We start from the raw sequence: 14,949 nt of genomic DNA, 5'->3' as shown, positions 1-14,949 counted from the left end.
TGTGAAGGTTGACGTTGCTCCCATTAGCCACCATAAGGTTCTGGTTATAGCCGGCTAGCTGATATATGTTGGATTTCAAACTCGGTCGCCTAAAAACTATATTTATATACAAATCAATTGTGACAGCTCTACCCTCTTGTGATGTTATGAGGAAATGTTAATTTGTGTATTTTGCAAGTCATCAGAAAGACAATCACAGACAGTGTATTTGTTTTTGTGCCAGAACATCCCATCGTGCTCTGTGAATGCAAATAGTTTCTGTGTGTTTACTTCCCCTGTTGTTAACGAATGTAATGATTCATTTATCATAACCTGACACGATGCAGCCAGCAGCTATGAGATCAAAAGTGTTATTGTTTCTTTAGTAAGTTACATTATGTTGATTTAACAACAGATAAAGAGAACAAACGGAGCAAAAGCCACTGATGTATCTGATCTACTGTACATTGTCCTCAGCTCCCTCCCAGTGACTGGGTCGACCCTGTGCTCACGCTCCTAACGTTCAATCTGAGAAGCACTGGGGGGGGGGGGGGACTTTCGGTAAAAGAGTGTTTTGACGGGGAAAGGGGATATGAACCAAACCCACTCAGAACCTGTATGTGGTCCAGTTGGACTGCGTTAACACTTACGTGCACCTACGTGTTTGCACATCCCCATGCTTATGCACAGTAATGTGTAAGTGTGTGTGTGTGCTTGTCCCTTGTGAGTGTGTGTGTGTGTGTGTGTGTGTGTGTTGGACTCTCAGCTGGAACTCCCTGTGTGACCGTCCTCCTCTCAATAACACTCTTTAAAACTCTGTTCCCATGAATGGGATCCATTGACCTGTGCTGTAGCTGAGTGACACCCTGCGGTGCAGCACCAGCACCAGAGGAGCTCATTTGTTTATAAGCTGACAATCACAGACAGGCGGACCCCGACGGCCACAGACACACATAAACAACTCCCACTGAAACACAATATTGATGTAGTGTACGAATCATTACACAGCTGCTTTTCAGACTTTTACTTCTTTGCTACTTTTTTCAGTCTAAGAAAAGAATAGAAACAGAAATATGACCTCTTGTCCTCGCTGTAGCTCGTTCTACCAACACTAGCTCTACATTTACAGATAGAGACTAAAAATAGACTATCCATGCATCCGTTATCAATGCTGATCCTTTAGCTGGACTGACAGGGTCAACACCACTCACTGTGATGTATTCACACCTACACGCTCAATTTAAAGTCTCCAATTAACCGAACCCCAGCCTGCATGTCTTTGGCCTGTGGGAGAAAGTTGGAGTCCTCAGGAAAAGAACCCACACAGAGAGAAGAGAGAACCAGGGTTCAAACCGGGAACCGTGCACCACCGTTCCACTGTTCCCCCCCGAACGCAACCACAGCATAATACAACCACAGTTTTCATACTTGGGACATTATGTATATGCATATTTTCTTTAGAATGTAAGCTTGAATTTTGCAGGGCTCAGACCCTTTTGCTAAATTTCTTCCAACCAGCTAGAATAAAACACGATAATAATAATAATCATTAAATATTGCAAACATATCCCCCCCCAAAAAAACTCCTTTAATAAATGATTCATGAAAACAACATTGAAACCACTCGTCTCTGTGGCTACGAGAACTTTGCACAGTTCAAAAGCACAGATGTTACTAATAATATCAACAATGACTCTTTTGTATTCAAGCAAGGACAATAAGATGAACTGATAATTTGGGCATCTTTCGTTTTATTATTTACGCCTGTGCTTTTACGACAATATTTCAAAATGTTTGCTCTGAAAAAAGATCAAGAAATTAGGCGAGAATCTAAATTGGGTGAAGACAGGAAAGAGCAAAACAGACAGAATCTTTTACCCTCCATCATGTCAGCTCCACAGACAATAGAGGAAAAGAGCGTTGTCTATATTAATAAAGACAAATCCTGTTGTTGATACTATGAACACTGGTCAAAGCCCCGACAGGCACAAATAACACATTACATTTAACCCTTAGGAGATTTGCTGTATAAATATACTGAGGCCCCGGTGTGTTAGCGTAGCTCTCAGTTAACACAGTGTCAAGCCTCAGACTGATGCAGGGATAATAACCAGCGCTCGGCCTTCGTGTGCTTATTTGTGCAGGGACCAGAGCGGAGCCACGTGAGATGAACTGGGACACGCTGGGCTTGTTTTAACAATGGGAAAGTGATTTGACCCTGTGACCAAAAACAGGGACGGGAGGAAAAGAACATGAAAACGTTAGATCCTCAGAATGAGAAGATGACTGAGAAGAGATGTTGCTCACGTAAATGTGTTTTGCTTGTTTTGATGACCAAATCTGTAATAAGGCCACCTAGAGTATTAATAGGTATATCTTAGCCCCGCCTCCCAGCAATGCGTGCTAAAGGCATATTCGAGTTTCCAGGGAAAAGCACAAGAGCTTGTGTAGCCAGAACTTCACAGATTTAGTTTCCTAATCGTATAAATACTCAGATATAAGCTTTGAGGCAAACAAGTGTTTTTTATGGGATTTTTTGCTTTTTAAAGTGGAGAAATGGCCAATTCTATCTTTTCTTTCAAAAGCATTGAGTCATTGAAAGGTGTGATTTTCCAAACTTTCCCCAATAAAGCATCTGATTTCTTTTTAATGAGAGCTACAGCTACACAGGAAAGCACCAATAAACAACGAAGCATTTCAGTCCTTTCGAAGAGAACCCACTCTGACATGTACCTAACAATGCCTCGTCTTTTCTTTTGTTTAACTGGTTTCGTGCTCCACAGGAAACAGACGTCTGCGTGCACATCTGCTTTCAATTCCTCCAGGTTTACTCTGTCCAATCTGGCAACCCCACCTCCTGTCTGGTGTGGCATGTCTTCATGTTTTTACAAGAGCCCTTTTCTTATTTAAGTGTGTATTAAGGGATGGATGATTGTCGAAGGCATTTTTCCAGATTGCCCAAAAAAAAAAATAGTGTTTGTATTAAGGGCCAAAAACAGAACAAAGGGCTGGTTTAGAAGTTGTGGGTGGATATGATGTGATGGGACAGATGATCAACGTGAGATTTGAGATATAGATATAGATTACACTAATATCTGTGTTGGCTGGTGACTCATACACGTTTCGTTTGCAGGTATTTTGGGGTCAGAGCCTGGAATCAGACTCCCCTGTTATTAAACTTCAGGATTTACAACTTGCAAAACATGATTTGGGGCAAAAAAGCTTCAAGCGCATTGTAAAAAGTGATTTATGTCCTGATCTCATGTCTTGAAACAGTTTCACATTTACCTCCTTTGCCCCTCGGTTTGACTGGAGGAATTTCCCAGTCCTCTGCGTCCAGTGGGTCTGATGGTAAATGACCTGTGACGTCTGTCAGCAGCAGCACTCAGCGGGGGGGGGGGGGGGGGGGGGTTGGCTGGAGGTGTGACCTGTGCCTCTGTTTGTTTATTCTCTGATGGAATGACTGAGTGACTTACATGGTCCATTGTTTGCAAAGTGCCGAGTTACACGGAGCTGGAGACAGATCGGGGGGGTTTGAGTCGCGTTATTGTTTTCTACGTGGCACGAGTTTGATGTTTTTGTGTATTCGGCACGGCTACAGTCAGGAATTAGGTGATGAAGTCTATTTTTGTTTTTCTTTATAGTATAAAATCACATAATAAAAATGATGGAACTGGTTATTAACAGCTCACGAGAGAGGGCGACTGAGCTTCGACTGGTTAGTTTCTAATCTCATTTAAATCCCTTCTTAAGACTCATATTTGTTAAATGATTTTACTCGTGAACCACCAGCTGGGAGGTTTTGTTTTCACTCCTGTCCATTTGCTGGATCTTGTGTTAATTTTTATTGCACAGAATTCCGTGGAACTTGGTGGAAGGATGGAACATTGACCTTGAAAGAACCCATAACTTCAGATTACAACAGTTCCTGATGAATCTAAGTGTTATAAGAGTCTAAATAAATCACAGGGGGAATCTAGATGCCAGAATTGAACAGGATCAGTCTGTGATGGTCGTTCCATTCCGAAATTGATTAAAACTCACTTTGATTTTACTACAGTTCCATGACGTCCTTTCACTGAGGACATTACCTGGACTTTAACCATCGTCTTCACTTTGTAACCTTCTGTAAATGGAGAAAATTAAAGCATCAGTAAATGTAACCAGGACTTCATGTTTCTCTGTGTGTTGAATCTCTCACCTCCCGGGCCTCACACCTCACTTATACCTCTACATCTTACGTTTCCTGTTGCGTGCCCGTCAGACGTGGGCAGCCCGCCGTGACCCCACGGCCACTCGCTCCCGAATCAAAGCACAAACTAACAAGTCAATTAGCTCTCTTTTCCTGTTGACATAGCAAATCAATTAACCCTCATTTCCTGTGCATCTAAAGAATCCGTTGGCGCTGGTTTCCTGTTTGTTTCCTGCAGGGACGACGTGCACCGGCGGGGGGGGGGGGGGCGGCTGCCTTGTTTTGTAGCGGGACCACATGCACACATCAAACAGAGACTAATAGCGGCCTTATCACAGCACATTAACCTCACGTAAACACGCCATGAGCCCTAGGTCAGGGCAGGAGGGCAACGTACCTGTCTGTGTGTGTGTGTGTGTGTGTGTGTGTGTGTGTGTGTGTGTGTGTGTAGCCACCCACACTTCATCTACAGCCAGAACACACAATCAGTGAAATGCTTTGGTGATACCAAACTACTGACTTGTGTCAACAACTACTAATCTTCAAGTGTCGTGTGATGTGAGCATTAATCTTCTATGATATAAACAAACACTGGGGCGACTCGAGATTTGCCTGAGAACACATGAGCTCCAGGGACCTTCACAAACTTCTAACACTCTACATGTGATGTTGTATATTGAATGCTTTAATGGGTTTTTATACGTTTTGCTTTCAAATGTATTGTTGTATTAATGTGCAAACACTTCTAGTTTAAGTAAATATGTTTATTTATAGGATTTGAAAGTCTCACTTTAGCGACTTCTAGTGGGCACAATTAAAAATTACATTGTAAAACATTATACCATCGTTACTTTAAAATTAAAAGACGTAGTGAGGCCTTGTTGCAATCTGCTATATGGACTTATAATATGAAATATGCTGTGGTATAACATCATGAATGGCTGAACCAGACCTCTGCAGCGTCATTAAAGATCTGGTAAATACAAATTGTTCAATGTGGTGATAAACTTAACTAAATTTAAAAGGAAATATGTTAGGATGAAGGATATGCAGGAAATTATTTTATTTTCTATTGATGTAATCATGCAAAAGTCAGAAATGCATTGATACTGAACAATTCAGTAGAATATTCACAGGAAGTAGTTGATCTGATTTACTTTACAGCCAATCACGAGCGTTAAACTCCAACTTTAATCTAGATAAATATTTTATTGTTAACATGATAATACTATTACAGTTATGTCATACGTGAAATGTGGAAGTCCTAAAGCACCAAGCTGTTGTGTTCTGTGTTTAAAACTGAAGTATTATTGCCTCTGAAATAACACATTCGGACAAAAACATAAAAAACAAAAAAAAACATAGGGAATATTTCATTGACCTACATGATAACTATAGTAGTAACTATTAAATAAATTAAACAAATGGTCTCTGTGTAAAACACATTGACATGAATCCTCTCAGCAGACGCACACAGCAAAGCGAGTGATAACACTGATACACACAGTACAATACAATCGCCTGTCCCTTTAAAAAAAAAAATCCATTTCACTGAGACACAGGACGCCGGCTATGGTGGTTAGTTCCTGATTTCTTTTTCAAAAAAATATACTGCATATCTATTTATACATTTATATAAACAACAACAACAAAAAACACTTTTGATAATTTTCCACTTTTTTTGTATAACTCTAAAAAATACATCTATGATATTTAGAAACAATATTTACAATTCACCCCACGTTTTATGTAACATTACTGAAGAGTCCGGGGGTTTAAGAGCTAATAGACTTTCTCTCTCTCTCTCACACACATACACACACACACAGACACAAATATATGCACATGCACACTTATTGAGGATATTTGATATTCAGCCACACGTGACCCTGTGTCCATTGGCTGAGCCGTCACTCGTGTGAGATCTCCGAGACACTGGATGTTGACTGATGAGCGTCCGCTGTAACACTGAAGACCACGAGGGAGACGACAGGTTGTGTCACGTCCGCCAGACATCCCATAATACTTCCTGTTTGTGAGGTCCTCCCTTGTGTCTGTCCCAGAGAAAATAACCAAAACCTTATGAACGCTTCGTGTTCCAAGAGAAACCGCTCGGCCGTATGAATTGATACGCTCATCGAAGCCTCAATTTGTAAGAGACAAGCTGAACTGGTGTGATTTACCATTTGGACCCGACAACGCGGACATTATCCAGCCTAACGTCCATGAAGTGTTCTGTTACCTGACAGCTAGAGTCGATTTCACATGCTTGTTCCATGGTTTTTCTCTGGCCAGGTCCCCTCCTCGCCATCTTACATGATCAGGCCTCACTTTCCATTAGCCGATACACGAAACCCAATAACTGAGAGTTTATTCCAGATGAAATGTCTGCTGGAGGAACGCACTCCCGATCCGTGTGAGGAGCGGGAGCAGCGTGCAGAGGAAAACGAGCGGATACGACGAGGACGAGGAGGTGGGGGAGGCTGAAGGTGTGTGGTGGTGGTGGTGGTGGTGGGGGGGGCTGTGGACTCGGTCCGGCGGCTGCACGGTGATGTAGCCATTGATGATGCGAACCAGCGGTGGAGGCGACGACTGGACCATCGAGCTGTGAAGAGAAGAAGAGAGATCCGATTAAAAATGTTGTCGATTCACATTTATCGTCTTATAAACCGCTTTCAGACTTTGCCAGGATATATCCACGAATCTGGAGAAAATCTGAGGATCTGCGAAGTTCAGTGAACGTCTGAAAGCAGCTAATGAGAGCAGATCAATTGGTGTTTGATTTGATTTAAGGGGCCTGTTGGGCCTTGGTAGAGGTATCCACTATACTATTAGTACTTCTAATTTGTAATTTAAAAGCCAACAGTCCACCAAAATTTGTTTAAGTAAGATATTTAAACATCCAAACTAATTTCCATCCCTTTTCTAAACCTGCAGCAGCATCTCTGCACTGCCGTTCTCCTCCTGGAGTTTGAAAGGGAAAGAAAACGCCTCTCTGCTTTTCCACAACCGCCTGAGAAAACATGCCGACTGCAGGAGGTAAACAATGGAAATATTGATGATGATGATGATGATGATGATGATGATGATGAAAGCTAAAAAAGGAAAATTTCCCGACAGAGGAATCCACCGATGCAGCCCCGACCAACCAGGGGAGATTTGAGCAAAAACCCCCGGGCGTTCAACTCATTGATCAGCTCGTGGCTACAAACCAACAGCCTGTTTCCACTTTCTTTATTTTTCCTTTTCTCTTCATATTACACATTCTGTCTTCCTGTTCTGATTTGATTTTTTTTCAAATTCCGTCTCAGTTTCTTTCTTTATCTTTCCTTTCAAGTCCGGCAATTAAATCTTTTCTGCTCTCCTGTTTGATGCCGAGCCGGCAGTGTTTGTGTTGCTGAGACGTGGACGAGGCCAGAACAAACAAACAGCTCCTGAAGTCAGGATCTCCAGATACCAGAGGGCTGCAGCATCACCACATTCGATATATAAAGTAACTTTACACAGGGTTTCCTTCTTCTGCTGAGTTAACTTTTATCAGTGAACATATTTTGACAAGAGGCATTATTTAGAAAAATGAGATTCTCCCCCAAACCCTAAATCATGTCTCAGTCTTAACATCCTGACTGAAGACAAATGAGAGCAGGCTTAAGCTGCTTTCAGGCATGCACTGAACAATGGACATTCTCCGGAGGGCCTGAATGTGAGAAAGCAAAAGTCTGATTAAGAGCCTTGTACAAAGTCCGCAGAATGTCCAAAGGAGCAGATCTGAGAACACACTCACTGTGAGAAAGTGGGCGTGTTCACGACGTTTCTAGCAAGCGACAGACGCAAAAATGAAAAATAAAACGCTAAAAGATTAGAAATATCTACATCATCGCAAATATCAAGAGAGATTTTGGTGAAAAATGAAAATGTTGAACATTCCGGAGATGTCGGTGTTGTTGGTGAATTGCAGAGAATCTCCTACTATGCAAACTCTGGCTTTAGAGGGATCACTGTGGACAAATGAGCTCGAATTTGAATATTTCCAACACCCGAGAAGTTGGAAAAGTTTACAGAGGTATGTGAAATCATGTGCAAAGAAAAAATGAAGCAGGGGAGAAAAAAGTTTAAATATTCAGAGCAAGCCTGAGGTTGATTTTTTGAAGTTTATTTAGCTTCCCGGGTCTGGAGAGGCTGAGGGGAACCAGGTGCGGCCCATCACTCCGTGGACGGGCATCAAACACAACAGAGAGCCGTGGCACTGTGGCCGCTTCTGTTCTCCGGACTCCCTCGCCCGCGTTTCTCACTCGGCCACCTTTTCAGACATTCAAATATACAAAGACGTGCAGCGCGTACACTTTGCCGAGTGTACACAAACAGTCTGTTTCCTCCGCCGCTCAGACGCAGCCTCTCTCCGCGCAGGGGGGGGCGGGGGGGGGGAATCATTTCTGCAGACATAATGTACACAAGTGCTCACAAACCTCCTCTGTTCCCACGGAGAACAGACGCGACACGGCTGGGTTTTCCTTCCAGTGTGGAGCCGTCCGTACTGTACGTAGGAATATTCACGTTCACACAGCGGTAAGAAATCACTCTGTGCTCCAGGGCAAAGTCCTTCACTGGGGCAATTATACACAACCGTACCTGCTGATTAGCTACAATTAATAATATTTATAATGATCAGAACCCAACCTGTTACTCTATCACACTGGAAATATTAATTACCACATTAAATGTCGACTGAACGATGATTTAAAAATGGTCTGCAACACCAGACACCTGTGTCGTAGACTGCATATAAAGATGGATGACATGACAGCGCCACAAGTGAAGCCAAATCTAGGAATCACTCCCTGGTGGCTCGCTGCAGTACAGGCCGTAAGCCCCGCCTCCTCCATGTTAACAGATGGGACAACAAGTATATGTCAAAGATGGGTTCTGTCATTCTTGCTCCTTCTTGTTAGGCTGATTATCAAATACGTTCTTATGAGTTTGGTTTTAATAAGATAGCTGATAGAATAAAAATGGGAGGAAACATCCTGATTGACAGGCGAGACTGACACACGATAGGCCGAGCACATATATTTGCGGGCTCTTGATACCATGGCTCCACGCCACGATCACTACTACACAAACTCTAGCTCATACGTTCAACACTACTCAATAAATCGTCTAAAAAAGGAAAAGGAAATGTAAGTCCCCGGACATACTCTGTTATTCTGTCTCCATATCACCTGACCTGCAGGTCTTTGGAACCAGAGGAACCAGAGGAACCAGAGGAACCAGAGGAACCAGAGGAACCACAGGAACCAGAGGAACCAGAGGAACCAGAGGAATCCCTCAAACACATGACGACTCCTCCAAGAATGAAGTGCAGAGCATCAAACCCTGGAGCTAGGTAGTACAAGATGACAGAGCTGACCGCTGAGCGTTCATAATGCCAAAGTCAATCAGGTGTAAAAAGACATCTCAGGCTGTTTTAAATATGTGTGGAAAGAAAGACAGAGAGAGAAACGACAGAAGAAAAGGAAATAAAACAAAGCTTCGTGGGATGTTACAGCATTTTCAGACAAACCTCGAATTTCAAACACTGAGCTTGAATTAAACCACTCCATCTGTGTAGTGTTATTATCAACCATAGTAAGCAAGCTGTGCTCAACACTAATTAAATACAAGGAGAGGATCAGCTGACTCAAGCTCTTTCAGAAGGAAAATAAAAAAAGTCAGACTTGCAGATTTAACTTTAATTCATCCTTAATTACGAAGCAGAATCTAATTTTCCGTCGGGGATTACTTTGCAGTTTGGGGAAAATACATATTGGGAAATATGTCGTACAAGTTTCTGATTCTGTCCAGATAGATCTTTTGAGTTAAGGCAGCCACTTTGACTTTCAGGCTGATGAATGTGCTCTTAATCCAGTTTCCCTCGAAAGTCAATAAAGCTGCTTTCAGACATGCACTGGAGTCCAGACCTCAGGTTTTCCAGAGGGGCTGCATGTGGAAATGCAAAAAAGTCACAGTCAGTCGCTCTGGACATTTTCCAAAACATTCCCTGCCAGCCGCCGAGGGTAGTGTCCAAGGGAGGCCATGAGAAAAGACGGATGGAAAACAAAAAGAATAAAAATATCTCAGGAGGATGCTGAGAGACGTCAACTTGGACAATATTTGAGAGCATTCGGCGATAAGAGCTAAAGACAAGTGATGTCCACTGCAGGTGAAATGTCCTGGTGCGTCTCCTCCGGGCTCGACCCAGACGGTTTGACTTTAAGTGAACTGAAGTTTCTTTAGCTTATACATTCACTGTGATTAGTCAGTGAAGGAGGACGGGTCATTGTTTTGTCTCCTTGTTTGGACCTTTTGGCAAGTGCCTCTGTTTTTGCATGGGTTTCCTTTAGGCTCTCTGATTCTGTCCCACGGCTAAAAGACGCGAGTTGGGTGAATTGCAAACTCAGGATGTGTTAAAGGCCCTTCGGTAAATTAACCCTCTCCTCAGTGGGGGTAGGAAATTGATAAATCTAACCTTTTTGCTTCCTGTCTTAGTGCAAAATCATATCAATGGAAACACAAAATGTCATCCCTAAAACGAGGCCGGGAGAAGTTTCAACATGGCCGACCACACCTTGCTCGGGGGTCTCCTCTTTGTCTGAAAGGTGAGCTTGTTTTGTTGTCTGGTTAGTCCCTGCCTGGAGCTACTGGGAGACCCAAACCGGATACTTAGTAGGAATTCCCAGGCTGCTACTTTCACATCAGGACACTTATACCAGCTAGAAACTAGTTTGGACTCCACACGACAGGGTGTGTGTGTGTGTGTGTGTGTGTGTGTGTGTGTGTGTGTGTGTGTGTGTGTGTGTGTGTGTGTGTGTGTGCGCTGGAGTGTGTGCAGACTCCATGAAGAGTGTGGTGATGTGATACGTTGGCTGTTAAAGCCTGCGGCACCATATTCTAAGGACAGGCCTGCGTAACATATTCCAATTTCCTCCCCCTCCTCTCACATCCTCTCCGTCCTTCTCGTCTGAGCGTTTACCTTTAAACTCTTTTCTTTCCCTTTTGTCTCCACCTCTCCACCTCTGCTCTTTTGTCTCACCTTTTCTACATTCCTCCTGATGCCTTTATCGGGGCTAAAGCCACAGAGAAGTGGTGACAGATGGACGGGGGGGGAAACGTGACCCCCGGCCCTCGATGGGTGCTCTCTTACCTCTCCTCGATGCGAACCCAGAGGTCGTTGAAGTGCCGGTGCCGCTGCTTCTTCTGCTTGTTCCTCCTCTTCTTCTTCAGCATTTTCCTCTCGGCTTTCTCCAGCAGCTCCAGGCTGTCGGCCGGCAGGAGCATGTGGGGTAACAGGTCGTCCTCCAGGGTGCGCCCCTGGTCCTCCTCTTTGTTGGGGAGCTCGTGGAGGAAAGGCTCCAGGAGAGGGGACTCGTCGTACTGGTCCTCAGACTCTGGTCCAGAGGAGGATCGCCTGGAAAACACAAACCACAGGAAGTTGAGACACATTTTTTTAAATAAAGATGTGGGAGATGATTTTTGTCGCAAGAAGTAAGTTAGGCACAGACCATGGATTTAAAATTTAATAGCATTTTTTCCATATAGTGCCTTAACCTTAGCTGCACAAGCAAAATGACGCCCTGTCTCCTGTTGACTAGAGAGCGACAGGGTTTTATGTCGGTGACTCTCGGAGCCTTGAACGGTCCAACACAAAGGAGCAATCTACAATCTGTGAAAGTCTACAGTCGGACAGTATTTCATTCTGAAACTATTCATTTCCTTTTGGGTGTTTCGGAAATTTGACCTGTGGAGGGTGGAGGTGCTGCTGACAAAGGAGGCACAGATGCAAGTAATTCTAAATGAGAGGAGAGGAAAAGGAAAGGAAAGGAAAAGGAAGGAGGCCAGAGGAGAGGAGAGGAGAGGAAGAGGAAGAATTCTTGCTGTGAGAACCGGATTCTGTGGATGATACGAGAACCAATATTCAGTTTAATTGATGATTGTGATTTTCTGGAAGATAAATGAAAGGTCCAGAATAAGAGAAAAACCAATCTCTCAGATGATTTTTAACAAACACCATGAACACACACACACCCTTTAACAATACAAAAAAATAATTTCAAATAAAAACTAAGGCTCCTCCTTACCTCTAACCCTGACACACCTAAATTTGTCATGCCAATGGAATGTCTCAAAACCTTTTTTTATAAATCCTTGACGTCAGCCGAACCAAATGAATAAATTGTCTTATTCTGAACTTTTTGTAAAAATCTCTTCATTAAAAATACTTAAAGTGATGTTTTGTCTGCTTATATAAGCAAAAAATAATTTTTATAGTTTAGTTTCAAGGCCAATTAAGGTCTTTCAGTTCCTAGAATTAAAATGTATTAATTTATTTTCCAAATTGGCTTCCCCCATTGTCAGAGGAGGTTTACTTGATTCTTCACCTCCACAGAAAACACTGAACTCAGATATGCTTGTATAGACTTTTGTGTTGGACTCATCATCCCGCATCAATCACTGGGTTTGTGTGTGAGAGCAGATTCACTCAGTCGTTCATTGACTCACACACACAACGAGAACACAGATCTGCAGCGAGATAGCCACCCACGCTGTGTGCCATGCTAGGCTGCACTACATGCTTCACAGCAGGAGGTATGAGTCCTGCTCGGCTTGGTCTTTTCAACAGCTCCTCATCAGTGACTTATCTCTGGTGCCATCTATTCAGTGGAAACAGCTGAAGACGTGAATGTGAGAGGTCGATGGAGGCGTTTTGTTTGTTGGAGCAGAAAAAGATCCAAAACAAGAGATTCGCGAGAAAAGCTGAACCTGGTACTGTAGTGTTGAAAATAGTACAAAATAATACTTATATATATATATATGTCAGGTATGTGTGAGAGGCCTGATCTCAGCTGAAATACTCTGTGTACACAAGAATAAAAACAGTGGCCTGGTTGTTCACTACGGTGGCCCTGAAGTGCAAATCACAACGACAAATGGGAACAACACAACAATAAATCAAAGTCTACGCCAAATCAAAAAAAAAAATAATGTCATGAATAAAATGAAATAAGAAAAAACAACTTATTGGCCCTTGTTCTTTTTGATTTGTTGCTTGTGTCTTGCCCGTTATTTTCTTCCTTGCGTGATCACCAGCCTCCCCAGCAGATCAGTGGCTCACCCAGTAAAGACACACGATAATAAACCCAGTCCCCTTAGTGTCAACCAAGCGGGTAAATTACTAAAACTCTGTCAAACTTCAAAAAGAGACAAATGTTTAGGGGGGGGGGGCGTTTAGGGAGAGTGAGCGCCCACGAAAAAAAAGGGAGAATCACTCAGCGGATAACGACCCGGTGCAGATCTTTTGATTTATTGGAGGCAGCACATTTCTCACAAGGGGCTGACGCGGGACGTTAACATCTGTTTCGGGTCTGAGAACAAACACGGGCCGGCGAAAAGGAGTCGCTCTTACTGGGAGAACGATTTCCCATTTGAAATCCAGTCCGTGAAAAAAAGTACAGAGAAATACATATTGCTGTCAGGGCCGAGAGGCAGGCGGTCGCTCTGCAGAAATGTGGCCAGGACGTGGAACCTTACACCCGTTTAAGTGATAAAATATGGGCTTTCGAGAATTTCAGAGGAAATCGGAACGTGCACCGGCTCTTTCCGTGCAACATAATATTTGTTTTGCCATGTTCTCTATCAGTCATCTCTTTTATTTCTCAGTTTCTCCTCTGCTCATGTCTCTAATGTTTCCATCAAAATCAAATAATCTCAAACCGCTTCTTGGTAAACTTTCTGGAAGAGAAAACATCCTGAACAAAACGCTCACTTTTCCCTGCGCCTCTTTGAATCTTTGAATTTTACCGAGCTGCGACTCTCAGACTTTGACTGGTCAGTCGCTGTCACATCTGGGTTTGTAATTAAATCGCTATTTATCATTTCCTGTCATTAGTGCGTCCTTTACCTTGGCAGATTGGAGCGAACATATAATACGAAGCATTTAGGGGATATTTGGCAGTTTAACTCTGTTTGGCAGGAGTTCAGTGAAATTATTACAAAACATACTTTTGATTTCAGAAGAATAAATTGGGGCAATTTTGTCAAATTGGACGATCAAATATATTAAGGGATTAGTTCAATTTGCACCATGTACGTCCAAAATCAATCAGAGAATCCACTGCGTCAAGAGGACGTGTGTGTGTGTGTGTGTGTGTGTGTGTGTGTGTGTGTGTGTGTGTGTGTGTGTGTGTGTGTGTGTGTGTGTGTGAGCAGTAAACCTACCTGTTTATGGGCTGCCCAGCGGGGGTGTGCTCCACCTCGTATCCCTGGCGACGCAGCACATCAATGACTGTATTGTTGCCGAGAAAGTGACCTGCAAGCAAAAAAAAAGAGAGAAGTGGTGACCTCCACTTTTGAATGCTAATGATTAGTTTTACAGCGAGACGATGGAAACAAGACATTAACCTCAGCGGGTCATAAGAAACTATAAAGAAAGAAATATATATATATGTATATGGTGGAGTTCTTTAAGACGAAGAAGTTCTTAAATCGAAACTGGATTTTGAAATAAAAGTCCACAGGTGCTATAAAAATAAAGTTTCTATTATTATTATTATTATCAAATAAATATAAACAAGAAATGTTGGACTCTCTAATATCGGTGTGTTGGTCCGGCTCTAGTTTGAAACCCTGTTTTTTTCTGGTTTTAACTTTCTCATGGTAGCTTAGCATAAGCCACGCTAACTGTCCAGAAGTTCCAGCATGTATTTGTGTTGCTAAGCTAAGCTCCTCACTTTATGGCGTTAACT

General features: G+C 42.9%; 1 protein-coding gene across 2 annotated transcripts in view; it reads right to left on the bottom strand.

Moving 5' to 3' along the window:
* Positions 1-5,360: 5,360 nt before the first annotated feature.
* The window catches only part of trabd2a (TraB domain containing 2A), a 52,612-nt gene continuing 43,023 nt past the window's right edge, over positions 5,361-14,949 (bottom strand). For both annotated transcript variants that reach the window (XM_053411938.1, XM_053411939.1), the window contains 3 exons: positions 14,423-14,513; positions 11,352-11,615; positions 5,361-6,776 (listed from right to left, as the gene is read on the bottom strand). In XM_053411938.1, coding sequence (XP_053267913.1) covers positions 6,542-6,776; positions 11,352-11,615; positions 14,423-14,513 — 590 coding nt within the window. In that variant the 3' untranslated portion in view covers positions 5,361-6,541. The remainder of the gene's footprint in view (positions 6,777-11,351; positions 11,616-14,422; positions 14,514-14,949) is intronic.

Source organism: Pleuronectes platessa, chromosome 19 (assembly GCF_947347685.1).
Source record: "Pleuronectes platessa chromosome 19, fPlePla1.1, whole genome shotgun sequence".
Lineage (NCBI taxonomy): Eukaryota > Metazoa > Chordata > Actinopteri > Pleuronectiformes > Pleuronectidae > Pleuronectes > Pleuronectes platessa.
Note: the sequence above shows the minus strand (reverse complement) of the source record. Positions and strands in the feature narration are given on the sequence as shown.